This window comes from Filicampus tigris, chromosome 7 (genome assembly GCF_054856515.1).
Source record: "Filicampus tigris isolate MCC_2025a chromosome 7, RoL_Ftig_1.0, whole genome shotgun sequence".
Taxonomy (NCBI): Eukaryota; Metazoa; Chordata; class Actinopteri; order Syngnathiformes; family Syngnathidae; genus Filicampus; species Filicampus tigris.
Window position 1 is genome coordinate 8,094,585 of NC_141223.1, and position 14,462 is coordinate 8,109,046.

Genomic DNA, 14,462 nt, shown 5'->3' on the forward strand with positions numbered 1-14,462 from the left:
CCTTCTTCCTTTCGCTATCTCTCTCTCTCTTGGTGAGCTCAGTGATACAGTACGTGTGCTGTATCACAGCCCCCGCACAGCTTGTTACTATAGCAACCACCGAGACTGAAAGCAAGAAAATAGAATTTGAGGGACAATGTTTGGAAAAGATGGACAGATAAGGATCTTTACTTGTCTACCATGGCAATTAAAGCTCTTCACCACCAAATCCCCCCCCCCCCCCGTCCTACTTTTCTGAGCCCCAGCTCTATCCTTACATAATTTTAACCTTTCTTTCAAAAAGAAATATAACTGTGGACAAATGTAATGGACCCTGTTTGGGCCAAAGTTGCAGCGCAGAGAGGAGCATGTTTGGGTATTTAGTGAAGGCAGAGAGAAAAAGATGAAGGCTCTCTCTGTGGCGTGTGGTACCACTGAGATGTGGGCGAGAGCAATTCAAGTCCAGATTTACACACAGCTAATTTTCCGTGGAGTTGCCGAGTTCTCTCTTGGACACACACGCCCGTGCTTGAACGTGAGCCTGCGCGCGCACACACACACATGATTCTGTGGGTGATAAATTGGATGTGTTGTTACGAAGCATTAGCTCCATGCTAATCCCTGCTGTCAAACATGTGATTTTTGTGTCGCGCAGCTTTAACCTGTAATTATTGGCAGCATGTAAAGCGTGTTTCAGACTGCTTCGTCTAAGGCACCCGCTCGTCCATCATTATCTTGTCACAATCTACCCACAGTACAGACACTGGGTCAGCTGGGGCGGCACAAATTTATAAATCGGCTGCCGAAAATGGCGCAGAGGGCATTTTAGGTTTTGGACGGAAAAACATTTCTCACCAAAACAGACTGGTCAAAACAGGGTGTTGCAACCAGCATGTGCTACAGGGATTAGCCACATGTCGCTAGCTTTGGCTAGTCTGTCCGCTACTAGCGGCAGCGGGACCAAACAACTAACTACACAGAATATTTTCTTAAAGGCTTGAATAACAGAGAATGAAGACATTAAAAATAAAAGAATCAATAAAATTGAACATATTGCATCATTACTATAATAGAAAGTACAAACATCTGTGTCTTAAATTAAGTAATACTCCTATACATACTGTACTATTGGGTATGTGAGTAGGGCTATTTTCAACTTGGAAAAGGTCAAAAGTCATTTGACATCTGTGTTTGTTCTTCCTTTGATTAAAATGGTGGGAAATGACTTCTCGAAATCAGGGGCGGAGCCAGAATGTGGCTAATGGGTGGGCCTTGAAAAATCAGGGTGGGCCTGAATATTTCTCTCACTCCCGACACATCCTTCATTCAAGTAAAATGACAATCGGAATAATAAGTTCAGATCTTAGACAACCACAATTCTATCATTCTTAATATTCAATAAAATAGAAATAATAATTGACAAAAAAATTAAAAGTATATATTTTTTCCTGTGTCTCACTGGGTGGGCAGTCTGTCAATGTGTGTGCAATGCCTGTGCACACACAGGCCCATCCATGGCTCCGCCCCTGCTCAAAATGATCGCATTACTTACACTATTTAAATTCACCTTCAGTCGAGTCGCAGACTACAACAGTCCCTTTAAAAGTCAAGTACATGACTTGGAGTTTGAGCAGATGGTGGTCCCTCAATGAAACAAGACAGAGTGTAAGGGTAGGGGAAGTGAATATCTGGGAAGCGTTTGGCAAGCAGAGATGAGAGGATAAGTAAGCGAGGGAGCCAAAGGCCACCGTGGTGATGAAGATTAAGGAGTGTCTCGGAAAGAGATCATTGTTAGACTGATGTTATATTACCTCACTTAATACAATATCTGCCGGGCCAAATTTCAAAATGACACTTCCCTCATGTGTGAAGTAAAAAAAAAAAAAAAAAAAAGAAGAAAAAGGCGTCAGTCAAGAGTATTCTATCAGAGCCCGGGGCATAAAGTGTTTCTAACATGATGTTATTTTCATCATCATACTGATCTCACCGCTATCGTCGTATGCAGCTTTGTTGTTTTAGTTCATTGCCCAGTAAGTTTTCCCCATTGGAATTGAAATGATCTCCCTGAGTTACATAGAATCAAAATATTAGGAACAAATTTCAGTATGATGCAGTACAGTTTCTTCACATTGCTACTACAAACGCACTAATGAACACGTTGGGCTCTATTTTCATAGACGGGTGCACGTGCGCAATTTGTAACCGTGTTACTTTTAAGCACAACATGATTTAGGTGAAAGTGAAGCAATTCATCAAAGTGTACATTTCCCATCCCAAAAGAGGTGCACTTGAATGTTAGCTGAGATGAAATATGCAGAGTTTGCCTTGATTGATGGTGCGACGATGCTTTGCCACGTTAGTCAAATACTTCAGGCTTGAGATGGATGTTCAGTAATCAAATGCAAATTAACAATTTGCAAATGGATTATACAGCTTCTTTGACTTTTATTCTTTAAGGATGGAATGGAAAATGCCCGCTGAAGGGCTTCCAATATTGTCAAGGTTGTGCTGCAGCTTGTGTGGATTATAATTGACAAAATGTACTATTCTGCACATCACATTTCCATATTTGGCACCTCATGTTTACTTTAGAGCGAACACAAAAGTGTATGAGAGGTGAATATGTTTGTGCACACATATATTACTTAAAACCAGTGTGTTTTTTTTTTTTTTTTTATGAGACATGAAGTACAGACAGTTGGTTGAGCGTGGGCTGAGAACCATGGCAACAGCCCTTGGGTCCTAGACCGAGGGAGGTGGGAAGAGGAGAACCAGAACGTCATTAGCATCAGTCATTTTGATCGAGCTAGTATCAACCTAATCTCTGATCAGTATTTATGCCTCACGCAAATACGTGTAGTGCAGGGGTGTCCAAACGTTTTGCAAAGAGGGACAGATTTGGTGAGGTGAAAATGAGGGGGGACGACCATTTAGCCTGACACTCTTTTTTTTTTTTTTTTTTTGGGAACACCAACAAATCCCAGCACATTTTAGCAAACCATTGTGCCTTTTGTTTATCACTTTTTCATTTAAATTTCAAGATTCTTAAACATGTCTGTTTGGTCCCTTTGAAACATGGCATATCACTGGCAAAAGTGAATTTTATGATTTGAAATAGGGAAATAAGTATTCACCAGTGCAAATTACACTTCAAATATCAATAACAAATGGCAATTAAATGTTCTCTTAACATTTTAATTCAATGACAATGAAATATATAAAATATACGGATAGGGTATATCATATTCAGCAGCACAGGCCACGGTTAATTTGAAACATGGCATATTGTTGAAAATAAATCTTCAGTGAACTTTTAGATTTAAAAACAGGGAAATAGATAAGAGTCTCCTTCCAAATGAGGCAGATGCAGTTGTTGTGTAGTTCAGTGGAAAATAGTCCACTTCACACCTTTTCCTTCAATTGTCGGCCCTCGCTGTCGACTTTCCCTTTTTTATTCGTCGTCGCCATTTTGGAAACTGTCCGGAAAGGGTCACACAGGGTTGGACAAAACACAGGGCTGCTGCCCTCTTGTGTGTAAATCGAAAATTGCTTTTAGAGTGTATTTCATACGCGTCAACATCAACGTCAACGGGGCTACGGGACAGACGTTATTCATTCTTTGACAGAGGGTGCGGGCCGGATAAAATGTGACCGCGGGGGCCGCATTTGGCCCCTGGGCCGGACTTTTGACATCCATGATGTAGTGTAAAAGCGTGGCTTGTAGTAATCCTTCTCCAATACACTGTTGAGCTCTTACGAAGCCCTCTTATTGAAACACCGCCCACACAGTTCCATAGTGTGAGTGTAATTTGAACACCTGTGGGTCATGAAATCTACACTTTGTAACCGGCATCACGTATCAAATCAATACTATCTTTTTATGGTCGTGTGATTTTGTTTAAAAAAAAAAATAACAGTCAACCCAAATATTCACAAAATACCACAAACTGCGGCAAAGTATGAGGACAATCTGTGTTCTCTCCTTGTATTTGGGAAGAGTTTAGGTCATATCACAAAGTGATGCAAATTTGAGATAATATAGAGAAAAATAATGGAGTACCGAAACGTGGTTGACGTGCTGTTCATCGACTCATCAATTAGATTGTTTTAAGCATAACACAGCAATGACATCCTGCGGCAGCTGACCCGCGCGGTGCTATAAACAGGCACTTACTGCATATCTTTGGTATTTTTTTTTTTTTTCTTCCCCCGAGCAAACATTTGCCCTCGCTAAGCTCAAGCTGGGAGACAAACTGTCAAATTTCATATCTCCGTCTGTCGACTTCAATTCAAACAAAATTTTGCTATGTGAGAGGCTGTACTGTCAATGGCGTTGCAATGTGCGTAATTTAAGGGTGGATTGAAGACCACCCACGACAGGTTTGTTGGATTTATCCACTGGCCACGTTTCCCTGTTCCCAAATCCTTCATGACATGGCCTGGTGGCTGTAATGGAGTACCTTTTATAATGTCAGCATAAGGAGTGTCAATACGACCGAGGTGTGTAGCCTTTCACTTATTGATTTTACTATTGATGATAGTTTATACATTGTCAGAGGTATCCGCCGTTTGAGTGTGCTATCTACAATAGCAGGAAGCATACAATAGTTACATGCACGCATGAATTATACTTAGAAGAATAACTTCCTCGATATGCCAAAGTATTCTGAGGAATTTGTCAATCTGTTGTGCCTTGTCAGTGACGGATGGGCGGACAGGTATGACGTGACAGATGGCTACGTGAAGGAAGCCGCCGGTGGCATAACGATAAAGCTTCAGTCTGCTGACGTCAAGTGGTTTGACGACTACTACCTCAAACTGCGCCCTGACAACAACCTCAGGAACCCCTGGTTCACAGAATTTTGGCAACATCGCTTCCACTGTCGACTGAAGGGCCACCCACAGGAAAACAACAAGTACAATCGCACCTGTAGCAGTAAGTATGTAATATTCCTCAGTCTCTTTATTAATTCGCGATCAGAAAAAAACGCAATCATTGGGACGGCTAGTAGGAAATAATGTGCCTTAGAGGGGTTTTTTTGCACTCCAATTCACTTTTGTAGTTATACTACACTCACAATAGTAAAGACATTGCGAAATCAATGCTTCTATCAAACTATCATATTCAAGGCAGGAATGCTCGCTGCTCGTTTTGCATCTTATTAGTTTGTACAAGAAGCTAAAAATTGAGCGGCCATTATTTGTCGTCCGTCTGCAGCGTGGGTACTCTTCCGCCGTCCGTCACTCGCTTTTTTTCCCGGTGGGGACAAATAGTACCCGTTTATAAAGGCTGGTCCGCCTCTAATTTTAAGCAGGCATCCGTCTGGTGAGTCCAACTGAACTCATATATCGTCGCTGCCCTGTGAAAAACACGTGTGTCCAATTTTTGGAAAAAAAAAAATATATATTTTCACGTTAATGCGATGTCTGTAACGTAGAAACGCCATTCATGTAAAAATAAGAAAATTGAAAAAAATGGACACAAGTGTTTTTCACATGACAGCGACGATATATGTGTTCACAGTCAAAATTTGCTAATGTTGTTTTGGTTTGGCAATATTAGGAATAAGACGTTCGCTTTGCAAATAGCTGGTCATAAAACACATAAAAACACCGGCTGCTCACATGCGCACTATTATCCAGGCCTTTTAGATACATACAGCTCAGTGGTTTACCGCAGATAGAGATCCTTTATGGCTCTGGCAGCAGCCCCCCTATATTTCTTTGTGCTCCTCCCATTCCTCTCTGTTTCACCGGCTGCATTCATAGGCAAAATACTGTGGGTGCACAACTTCAAAGGGATCGCGTCTCCTGTATTCTAATGAAATGGGATGTGAAATCCAAATGAACAGGAGGCAGAAATGGCAGAAATGAGATCCTGAGAAGCAACGTGAGGCAGCCGCGCGGTCTTTGATGTTGGAAAAGGGAAACCTTGTTGCTTTACATACAAAATACAGAGGGTGATGTTAAATCAAGAGTTATTGCCTTCCTCTTTAAATTATTCTTCAAACCAACCCCACCCCTTCCCCACTTGTGCAGAGCGAGAATCTCTCCGGCAGCAGTATGCGCAGGACACTAAGATGGGGTTTGTCATCAATGCCATTTATTCAATGGCATATGGCCTGCATAACATGCAACGGGCACTGTGCCCAGGCTATCAGGTAGGTGCTGCTCTGATGATGATGATGATGATGATGATGATGATGATGATGATGATGATGATGGAGGCATACAACTGACTGAGTAGCTAAGGCAGTTGTGGATGCATGCATGTAGAGATGAAACTGTATGAAAGTTTCCCATTACAATTATAGTGATCAAAATGGTGTTATTGCTAAAGTGAATGTCAACACGTTACAGAAACGTGCACTCAGAGTGTTGTCATTTTTATTCTGAATACAAAATAAACGGTGTAAAAAATATACAGTAACCATTCCTTTAGACTTTTTAAGGGAAAAAAAAAAAACCACATTGGAAACCGCAGCAAGCAAAATGATTTTTGTCGTTGACAATTTTAATAATTCTCTTGGCAATTTAGCAGGCTGCAGCACACCAGCAAAAAGAAAAAATGGGGACTTCAAGTGGAAGTCAACCCAAATATTTTTTTTTCAAGAATATGTTCTATGCAGGTCCACTAGTTGAAACAAGGCATTCTGATTAATATTGCGTTTGTGGAATATGAGTTAAGCAGCAAAATCCACGTGTTTTTCGCCATCTCGGGGGGCAGCCATTTTGTCACTTCTGTCGACTGAAAATGACATCACAGTTGCTCAGGGCTCACATAACGACCAATCATGGCTCAGCTTCAGAAAACAGTTGAGCCGTGATTGGTCGTTATCTGAGCCCTGAGCAAGCGTGATGTCATTTTCAGTCGACAGAAGTAACAAAATGTCCGCCCCCTGAGATGGCTAAAATCGTGTGGAATAACTCTTATTCCACAAACACAATATCAACCAGAATGTTTTAATTCAACCCGTGAGCATGCATAGAAGATATTAGTAAAAAAAAGTGTTTGGGTTTAAGCACAACTCTCACACATTTTCCTCATTCGGGAGGTGAAAAGATGTTAGCATGCTAAGAGTACGCTCAACAGTCGAATTTTCGTACATGCTGCCCGTAGTTAGTCCACCATAAATTTCAAGCACGATGAGATCATATCAACAATGCTTCTCTCCATCCTGATGTTATTGCTAATTTAGTTTCTCCAAATGTGCGCATGGAAAAAAAACCTGGTACAAAAAGCTGAAATATTGATCTCTTGTCTCATATTAATCCTTTCATGTCCACCCCAAATGCTTTTTAGTCAATAAGAATAATCTAGGATTTCACCTCACTTGTCCAATACATTTGGGCGGGCAGTGCTTTTAAGCAAACGCTGCAAAAAAAAAAAAAAATACTGTTTGCCTCGATTTTTTTGACGCCATTATTTTACTGACTTAACGTGCTAAGGGCATCGGAGTGTAGCTTTATGCAAAATATATTCTGCCCGCAGGAATGTAACATTTTTGTGTAGCTCTTTCATAAAATGAGGCTTCTCTATCTGTTAATCGGGCCGTAAATGAAGACATTTGACCATTGTCGCATTTGAAGGGCCTGTGCGATGCCATGAGGCCTATTGATGGCGCCACACTGTTGGACTTCCTAATGAAAACTAACTTTACTGGAGTATCCGGGGAGGGAATCCTCTTCGATGAGAATGGAGACTCGCCCGGCAGGTATTATTCAAGTGAAATGTCCTGAACTTTGGTGCCTGTTCATTTGCAAAGGCAACGTAAAATGTGTCTCCAAGCGGAAGATGTGTATGGCGGGTTTGACGATGGCGACGCGCATCTCCATGCTTTTGTCTTCAGATATGAAATCATGAATTTCAAGAAGATGGGAAAGGACTACTATGATTACATTAACGTGGGCAGCTGGGACAACCGTGGATTGAAAATAGACGATGACGAAATCTGGTCAAGCAAAGATGTTGTCATCAAGTCAGTTTGCAGTGAACCCTGCGAGAAAGGGCAGATTAAGGTAACGCAGCAATCAATGAAGGCTAAGATTGGTTAAAAGAATTGATCAATTATATGTGTACTGCAATGACTTTTTAGCAAAGAAATATACCGCATGCCGTATATGTATAGCTGGTTGGAATTGAACTGGCCTGTGTGTTGACATTAGGGTTGGGCATCGTTTGAATTTGGGCGATTCCGGTTCCTCGATTCGATTCCGAACGATTCCCGATTCCGATTCTTTTTCTTTTTGGGGATTTTCCTTTGATTTTCTCAATGGATATTTTGGACAACTATATTAATATCAAACCAATGATCTTGAATTCACAAGACAGCTTTATTGTGGAGAACCGCACACTCATTTCCTATTGGTTGTACTTAGTCGCTGTCTGACGATTGCCCCGCGCCGTGCGCACACGATTGGTACTTTGTTTGTTTTGAGCGGCTTAGGAATCGAAATGTGACACCGACATTTTTAAACCTGAACGATTCCAGCAGAACCAAAGCGCCGGTCCCGGTTCCACTCTGTTCCTGGTGCCCAACCCTAGTTGACATAAACAGTAGTGATACAGTAACAGGACCCTATTTTGCTTCTTTTCAAGGTGATCCGTAAAGGTGAGGTGAGTTGTTGCTGGACCTGCACTCCCTGTAAAGAAAATGAGTTTGTGTTTGATGAGTATACCTGCCGAGCTTGCGACCTGGGCTCCTGGCCCACTCATGACCTCACAGGTTAGTCTCTGCGTTTGAGCGTCCGTATTTTGCAATGTTGCAGATGTAACAGATAAACGGCATTCCCTGTAATTGAATCAACATTTTATTGCTGGTGCAGTGAGCCATGACTTTATATTATTCTATGTTCGCCGCCCTCCACTGCCGCCCGGTTCTTTTAATTTGCTGCCAACGCGATCACCGGTGTTTTAATTATTCTCCATCAAGAACGGCTCTCAATGCAAACACATTGCGGCTGCGGCGAAAATGCATTTCGACTCCGCCGCTTTCAAAGCGAACGAATATTGCTTTGTTGTTCTTTCAGCAGCTCATTATGCCGCTTGCCATGCAATGATTAAAACATGAATAGAATCCTGCTGAAAATTCAAATTGAGCCTCAATGGCAGAGACGGAAGCCTCCTCACTTAATGGAGCAGGCATATTTCACAGAATAAAAGATAAACACAAAGGATGGTGTCATTAGGGGTTTTGTGTCCCGACCCCCCACCCCCCCCCGCCCCTCCCCCCCGTCGTGCTACAGTATTCACTGGCCACGTGGTTATTGTGCACATGGATGTGGAATTGTACTGTATGTTACTAATATTTAGGTTACCTCGTTTAGCTACATTACTAGAGATGAGTGTGGATTTTAAAAGCCCCGTGCAGTCAAAATCGGTCCGTGAGCGTGACATGGTGTAACTTTGACATCTGGTGTATAGTTTGTCGTTTGCATGCAATAGCCTTTGAAAGGCAAAGGCCCGCAAAACGTGTGACGTCCATTCTTCACTCGTTATTCAAGTACCTGGCCTCTCCGTGCTAAAATAAATATAAGATTGTCGGAGACAATTAAGAACAAAACAACAAAATACAGTCGTGAAAAGTCCAAGTCAACTTAAAGTGGAAGTCAAACCAAAATATTTTCTTTACAACAATATGGTCTATGGAGGCCCACTAGTCCAAACAAGACATTCTGGTTGATATTGCGTTTGTGGAATACGAGTTAAAGCGGAAGTCAACCCAAACATTTTTTTTTAAAGAATATGTTCAATGCAGGCCCACTAGTTCAAACACAGAATTCTAATATTGTGTTTGTGGAATATAAGAAATCCACCCGTTTTTAGTCATCTCTGCGGGCGGCCATTTTGTCACTCCTGTCACCTGAAAATGACATCACACACCCTCAGGGCTCAGATAACGACCAATTATAGCTCAGCTTCAGAAAACAGGTGAGCCGTGATTGGTCGTTACCTGAGCCCTGAGCAACTGTGATGTCATTTTCAGTTGACAGAAGTGACAAAATGGCCGCCCCCTCAGATGGCTAAAATGTGACTGCTTAACTGATATTCCACAACCGCAATGTTAATCAGAATGCCATGTTTAGACTAGAGAAGGCGCATGGAACATATTATTGTGAAGAAGACCTTTGGGTTGACTTCCGCTTTAAAAATAAAGCAGAGAATGGAAGAGAAGGAGGTAAATTGAGTCTAACAGAAGCAATAGGCAGGGATAGTGAAATAAGAAGAAAGAGAGGATTAGTTTCGAGCTTTGAGGTTCTTCTGTGGTCAGCGAAGTTCCAGATTCCCAAAGTTTGGATGCGTTTGAAGTTTTAAATCGTATGCAGTATTGACGTAGCCCCGCAAAAGCTTCTTTTTGAATTCCTCAAATGCTATTTTATGTCTGTGGTTCAAGCCTGGAAATGAGTCTTTTTAGCGACTGTTCAGTTTCTGTCTTTCCGCAAAAGGTGGAGAAAAAAAAATTCACAAGCATGTATTAAAAACTCGCCCGCTAGTAGACTTTTGGTCTGGTCATGACCCAGAGGCCGAAATCCAACCTCTTCTGACTGACAAGCATTTTCATAGATTTGGAGGTGCCGTTTGTCATCCGGGCAGTTTGTGAATATACAAAATTGATTTAGGCAACAAAAGCCTTGAGGCACAAAACACTTTGTCGTTCTCTGTTTTAGCTACATTCATGTTGTAGTGATGTATCGTACAAGCACTGTGTAACATTCACTCCATACAGTAAACGGCATCCGTTGCCAGATTTGTCGCTCGGGCCGTTCAAAGCTATTCTCGTTAATGAACCTTATTTTATTTAATAAGTATTTACTGAAAGAGCTTGATTGATCTTTCACTGGCTTACTCATAGTGTGAGCGACTGGAAATATGCGCAAGCATGAAAGCGCAAGAAAACAAATTGACTGACGTATGCAGCTGCTTCACACAACTGTAGCTTGAGACTAGGTGGGTAATTTCAGCAACCATGCAGAATGACCATAATTACAGCTGCCCCTTTAATTAATGGCCCCTCTTCGCACGGCACTGCTGATAATCAAGCTCAAGTGACGACAGAGTTTGGGAACAAAGTGCAAGAAAGAAAGGCCTACAAAATATGATGGAAAAAGGGAGATGATATTTTCACAGCAATTCATGCTTAAAGTTTGTCTCTTTGCTTCCCTTCCGAATCGATGCGAAAACAAAAAAAAAATGTTTCCACTTCAACCAGGATGTGATCCAATCCCGGTGGAGTACTTACGATGGGGAGACCCCGAACCCATCGCTGCTGTGGTATTTGCCTGCCTTGGGCTCATGGCCACATTCTTTGTCACCGCAGTCTTCATTAGGTAACACGTATCTCTGACAATATGCCCTGTGCACTGTTCTGTTAAAAAATGTCACTCTAATCTGTTGTAAAATCAGAGGAAACATAAAAGGTACTAGGGATGTAACGATTAATCGAAAATCGATTTAAAATTGATTCGCCCCGTAAAATTGATCGAAAAATCGAATCGATTAATCGAAAATCGAGTCGATGGAATCCATCTAGGAAATGTTGCCTTGAAACGTTTTTTTCATTCCAGGTGCATAGCACATTTCAAATGCGTAGATCAAATTTATGCTTTTGTCGCCAAACATCAGGAAAATCGAAAATCAGGAACTGAAAATCGAATCAAATCGGGGCTTGAGTGAATCGTTACATCCCTACAAGCTAACAATAAATTCTATCGAAACATACGTACCCTACTCAATATCTGTAGAATATGCGTGAATGGTAAAGCATTGTAATTAGCGGAACTGCCTTTATCCCATCCTTCTGTTTAGGTTCAGGGACACTCCAGTGGTGAAATCCTCCAGCAGGGAGCTCTGCTACATAATACTGGCAGGTATCTGCCTGGGGTACCTGTGTACGTTCAGCCTCATCGCCAAACCACATGTCATCCATTGCTACCTCCAACGCCTGGGAATTGGCTTGTCACCTGCCATGAGCTACTCTGCTTTGGTCACCAAGGTGAGGATTCATTCCACACCCCCGCCTCGGTCAAAACCACCTCTCGCGTATGGCATAGGCTGATCATGAGGTAGCTGGGCAGGAATAAACAACGCAGGGCAAAAGGGTGAAAATGTGCGTGGACATCATCTCAGGAAGGACTTTATAATACCTGCATTCCGCTTATAGACCAACCGCATCGCACGGATCCTGGCAGGTAGCAAGAAGAAGATTTGTACAAAGAAGCCTCGTTTCATGTCCGCCTGCGCTCAGCTCGTCATTGCCTTCCTGCTCATACTGCTGCAGCTCAGCATCATTGTAGCGCTCTTCCTCATGGAGCCACCCCAGGTCAGTGCGGTCCATTCTGTTGTTTTTTTTTTTTTTTCCCCCCCCGCCTTCTTCTAAATAGTTAGGCCCAAGTCTTGACACTTGCATGACCGCACACAACAGCCACCACACCAAGACAATTGTCTGATTTCCAATGTAACGGTAATAATAACGAGGATAGTTTTCACATTTATCGCACTTTTTTTAGGTATTAAAAGATCAATCAAAAAAGCTTCCTGGTTTCATCCGTCCACACAGGTGATCCATGACTACCCCAGCATTCGTCAAGTCAACCTCATATGCAACACCACTAACTTGGGTGTGGTTGCTCCTCTGGGCTACAATGGCCTGCTCATTCTCAGCTGCACCTTCTATGCCTTCAAGGTAATACCTGGTCCATCCCTCCGCCTACATTTTGCACAGCCGAATAACATTTTGGATGACTTGGCTGCTTTTTTTTTTTTTTTTATCATTTCGGATGAAATGTGATTTAGTGGAATAATAAGCATTTAACACTTGGAACTTATGAACTAAAAATGAATGGCGGAGTCGGAGCTAAGTTAGTTTGAAGTACTGTTTGAACTGTTATGAGAAAACTCACATAGCCCGATGGAAAGGATTGAAACGCTGTTGTGTGTTTAACCACGGCCGGTAAAGAAAATGTGATTTTTTGATCACCATCATACCTAATGTACAACGAACAGCAGCATTTGCCAGAGTTGATTGTCCCGACTTAACAAATGTGTCTCCGTTAAGGCAAAATCAACTGAGTAATAACAACAAGCTATTTATCCATGCTTGTGTTTCTCTTCAAGACCCGCAACGTTCCTGCTAATTTCAATGAGGCGAAGTACATTGCCTTTACCATGTACACCACCTGCATTATTTGGCTGGCCTTTGTTCCCATCTACTTTGGCTCCAATTACAAAATAATCACCATGTGCTTCAGTGTCAGCCTCAGCGCCACAGTGGCCCTTTGCTGCATGTTCGTACCAAAGGTAAGTTGATGAGTAACTTCTCACATATTTGACACCCTTGACCTTTTTGCAGTACAATTTTTGACAGCGGTACTCCGTAGTACAGAAAGTGCGGTACACGATGACAACCACGTGAAAAACCCCAAAACGGAAACAATGAATTGAAACCAAAACTTTTCAGTTTCATGTACCGGCCTATGAACAGGTACAATGCTAATCTTTGTTTTGCATCGTAGAATGAAGCCATTAAAGCCTAAAGCGCCTGGCTCAACAGCTCCACAAAACCTAAGGTCGTCTTTGGCGTTACCCTTGAAAACCTGAAGTTCTCCCAGAAATTCACCACCTACAAAATAATTGACATCTCAGCCCCTGTAGCAGACAGAAACATAATTCCGAAAGAATTAAAGAGCTTAGACATGTGGCTTGCACACAGGCCCGAGTTTATTCATATCTACTGTTTCAATCAAAGAAAAATAAAGTGTCAGTGCAAGAGAAGCACTACTTTTAATTAAAAGAAAAAAAACGAGTGGAAATTACCGTTCTCTTTTCTGTTACAAAGACATCGATATTGTCATTGTCTACAAACATATATCTTAAACATATATCACGTTGGACTGGTTCTGCTGGTTCAAAGTCCACAAGCGCGTCGTCTATATCACTGCCGCTACTCATTTCAGAGCTCCCGCGATGAGACGGGCGACCGCCATTATGAGCCTCAAGAATTCCGGAACATCCCCCCGCGGGCTTACGACACCATCGCGTGTATATTCTGGCGCATTTTACCGGTTAAGAGATCGCTAATCAAACAATAAAAAGAAAATGACGTGTGCGCTCTCTCGGCTTTAAGGCTAGAAAGACGCAACAGCGCAACACTTAAAGCGTAACGTATATTTGACTCTCTGTCATCAAAGGTGTACATCATCCTGGCCAAACCGGAGCGAAACGTGCGCAGTGCCTTTACTACCAGTACAGTGGTGCGCATGCACGTGGGCGACGGCAAATCCTCCTCAGCCGCTAGCCGCTCCTCCAGTCTGGTTAACCTGTGGAAACGCAGAGGCTCCACCGCTGAGACTCTCAGGTAAGCGCGGGCGGGCGTTTGAGCCCTCCGAAAGATCGATTTACTGAAGCCCCCTGTTCGATTGTTCTTGCGACCCTAACACGGACCGCAGACAATTGGCTAATGGGGACGCGGCAAAGACGGAGATGG

General features: G+C 42.4%; 1 protein-coding gene across 2 annotated transcripts in view; it reads left to right on the forward strand.

Annotated features, from left to right (window-relative positions):
* Nucleotides 1–14,462, forward strand: part of grm5b (glutamate receptor, metabotropic 5b) — a 47,647-nt gene that overhangs the window by 23,719 nt on the left and 9,466 nt on the right. For both annotated transcript variants that reach the window (XM_086035098.1, XM_086035099.1), the window contains exons 7-17: nucleotides 4,680–4,915; nucleotides 6,019–6,140; nucleotides 7,570–7,694; nucleotides 7,830–7,998; nucleotides 8,579–8,705; nucleotides 11,190–11,307; nucleotides 11,786–11,972; nucleotides 12,141–12,299; nucleotides 12,537–12,662; nucleotides 13,094–13,276; nucleotides 14,167–14,333. In XM_086035098.1, coding sequence (XP_085891224.1) covers nucleotides 4,680–4,915; nucleotides 6,019–6,140; nucleotides 7,570–7,694; nucleotides 7,830–7,998; nucleotides 8,579–8,705; nucleotides 11,190–11,307; nucleotides 11,786–11,972; nucleotides 12,141–12,299; nucleotides 12,537–12,662; nucleotides 13,094–13,276; nucleotides 14,167–14,333 — 1,719 coding nt within the window. The remainder of the gene's footprint in view (nucleotides 1–4,679; nucleotides 4,916–6,018; nucleotides 6,141–7,569; nucleotides 7,695–7,829; nucleotides 7,999–8,578; nucleotides 8,706–11,189; nucleotides 11,308–11,785; nucleotides 11,973–12,140; nucleotides 12,300–12,536; nucleotides 12,663–13,093; nucleotides 13,277–14,166; nucleotides 14,334–14,462) is intronic.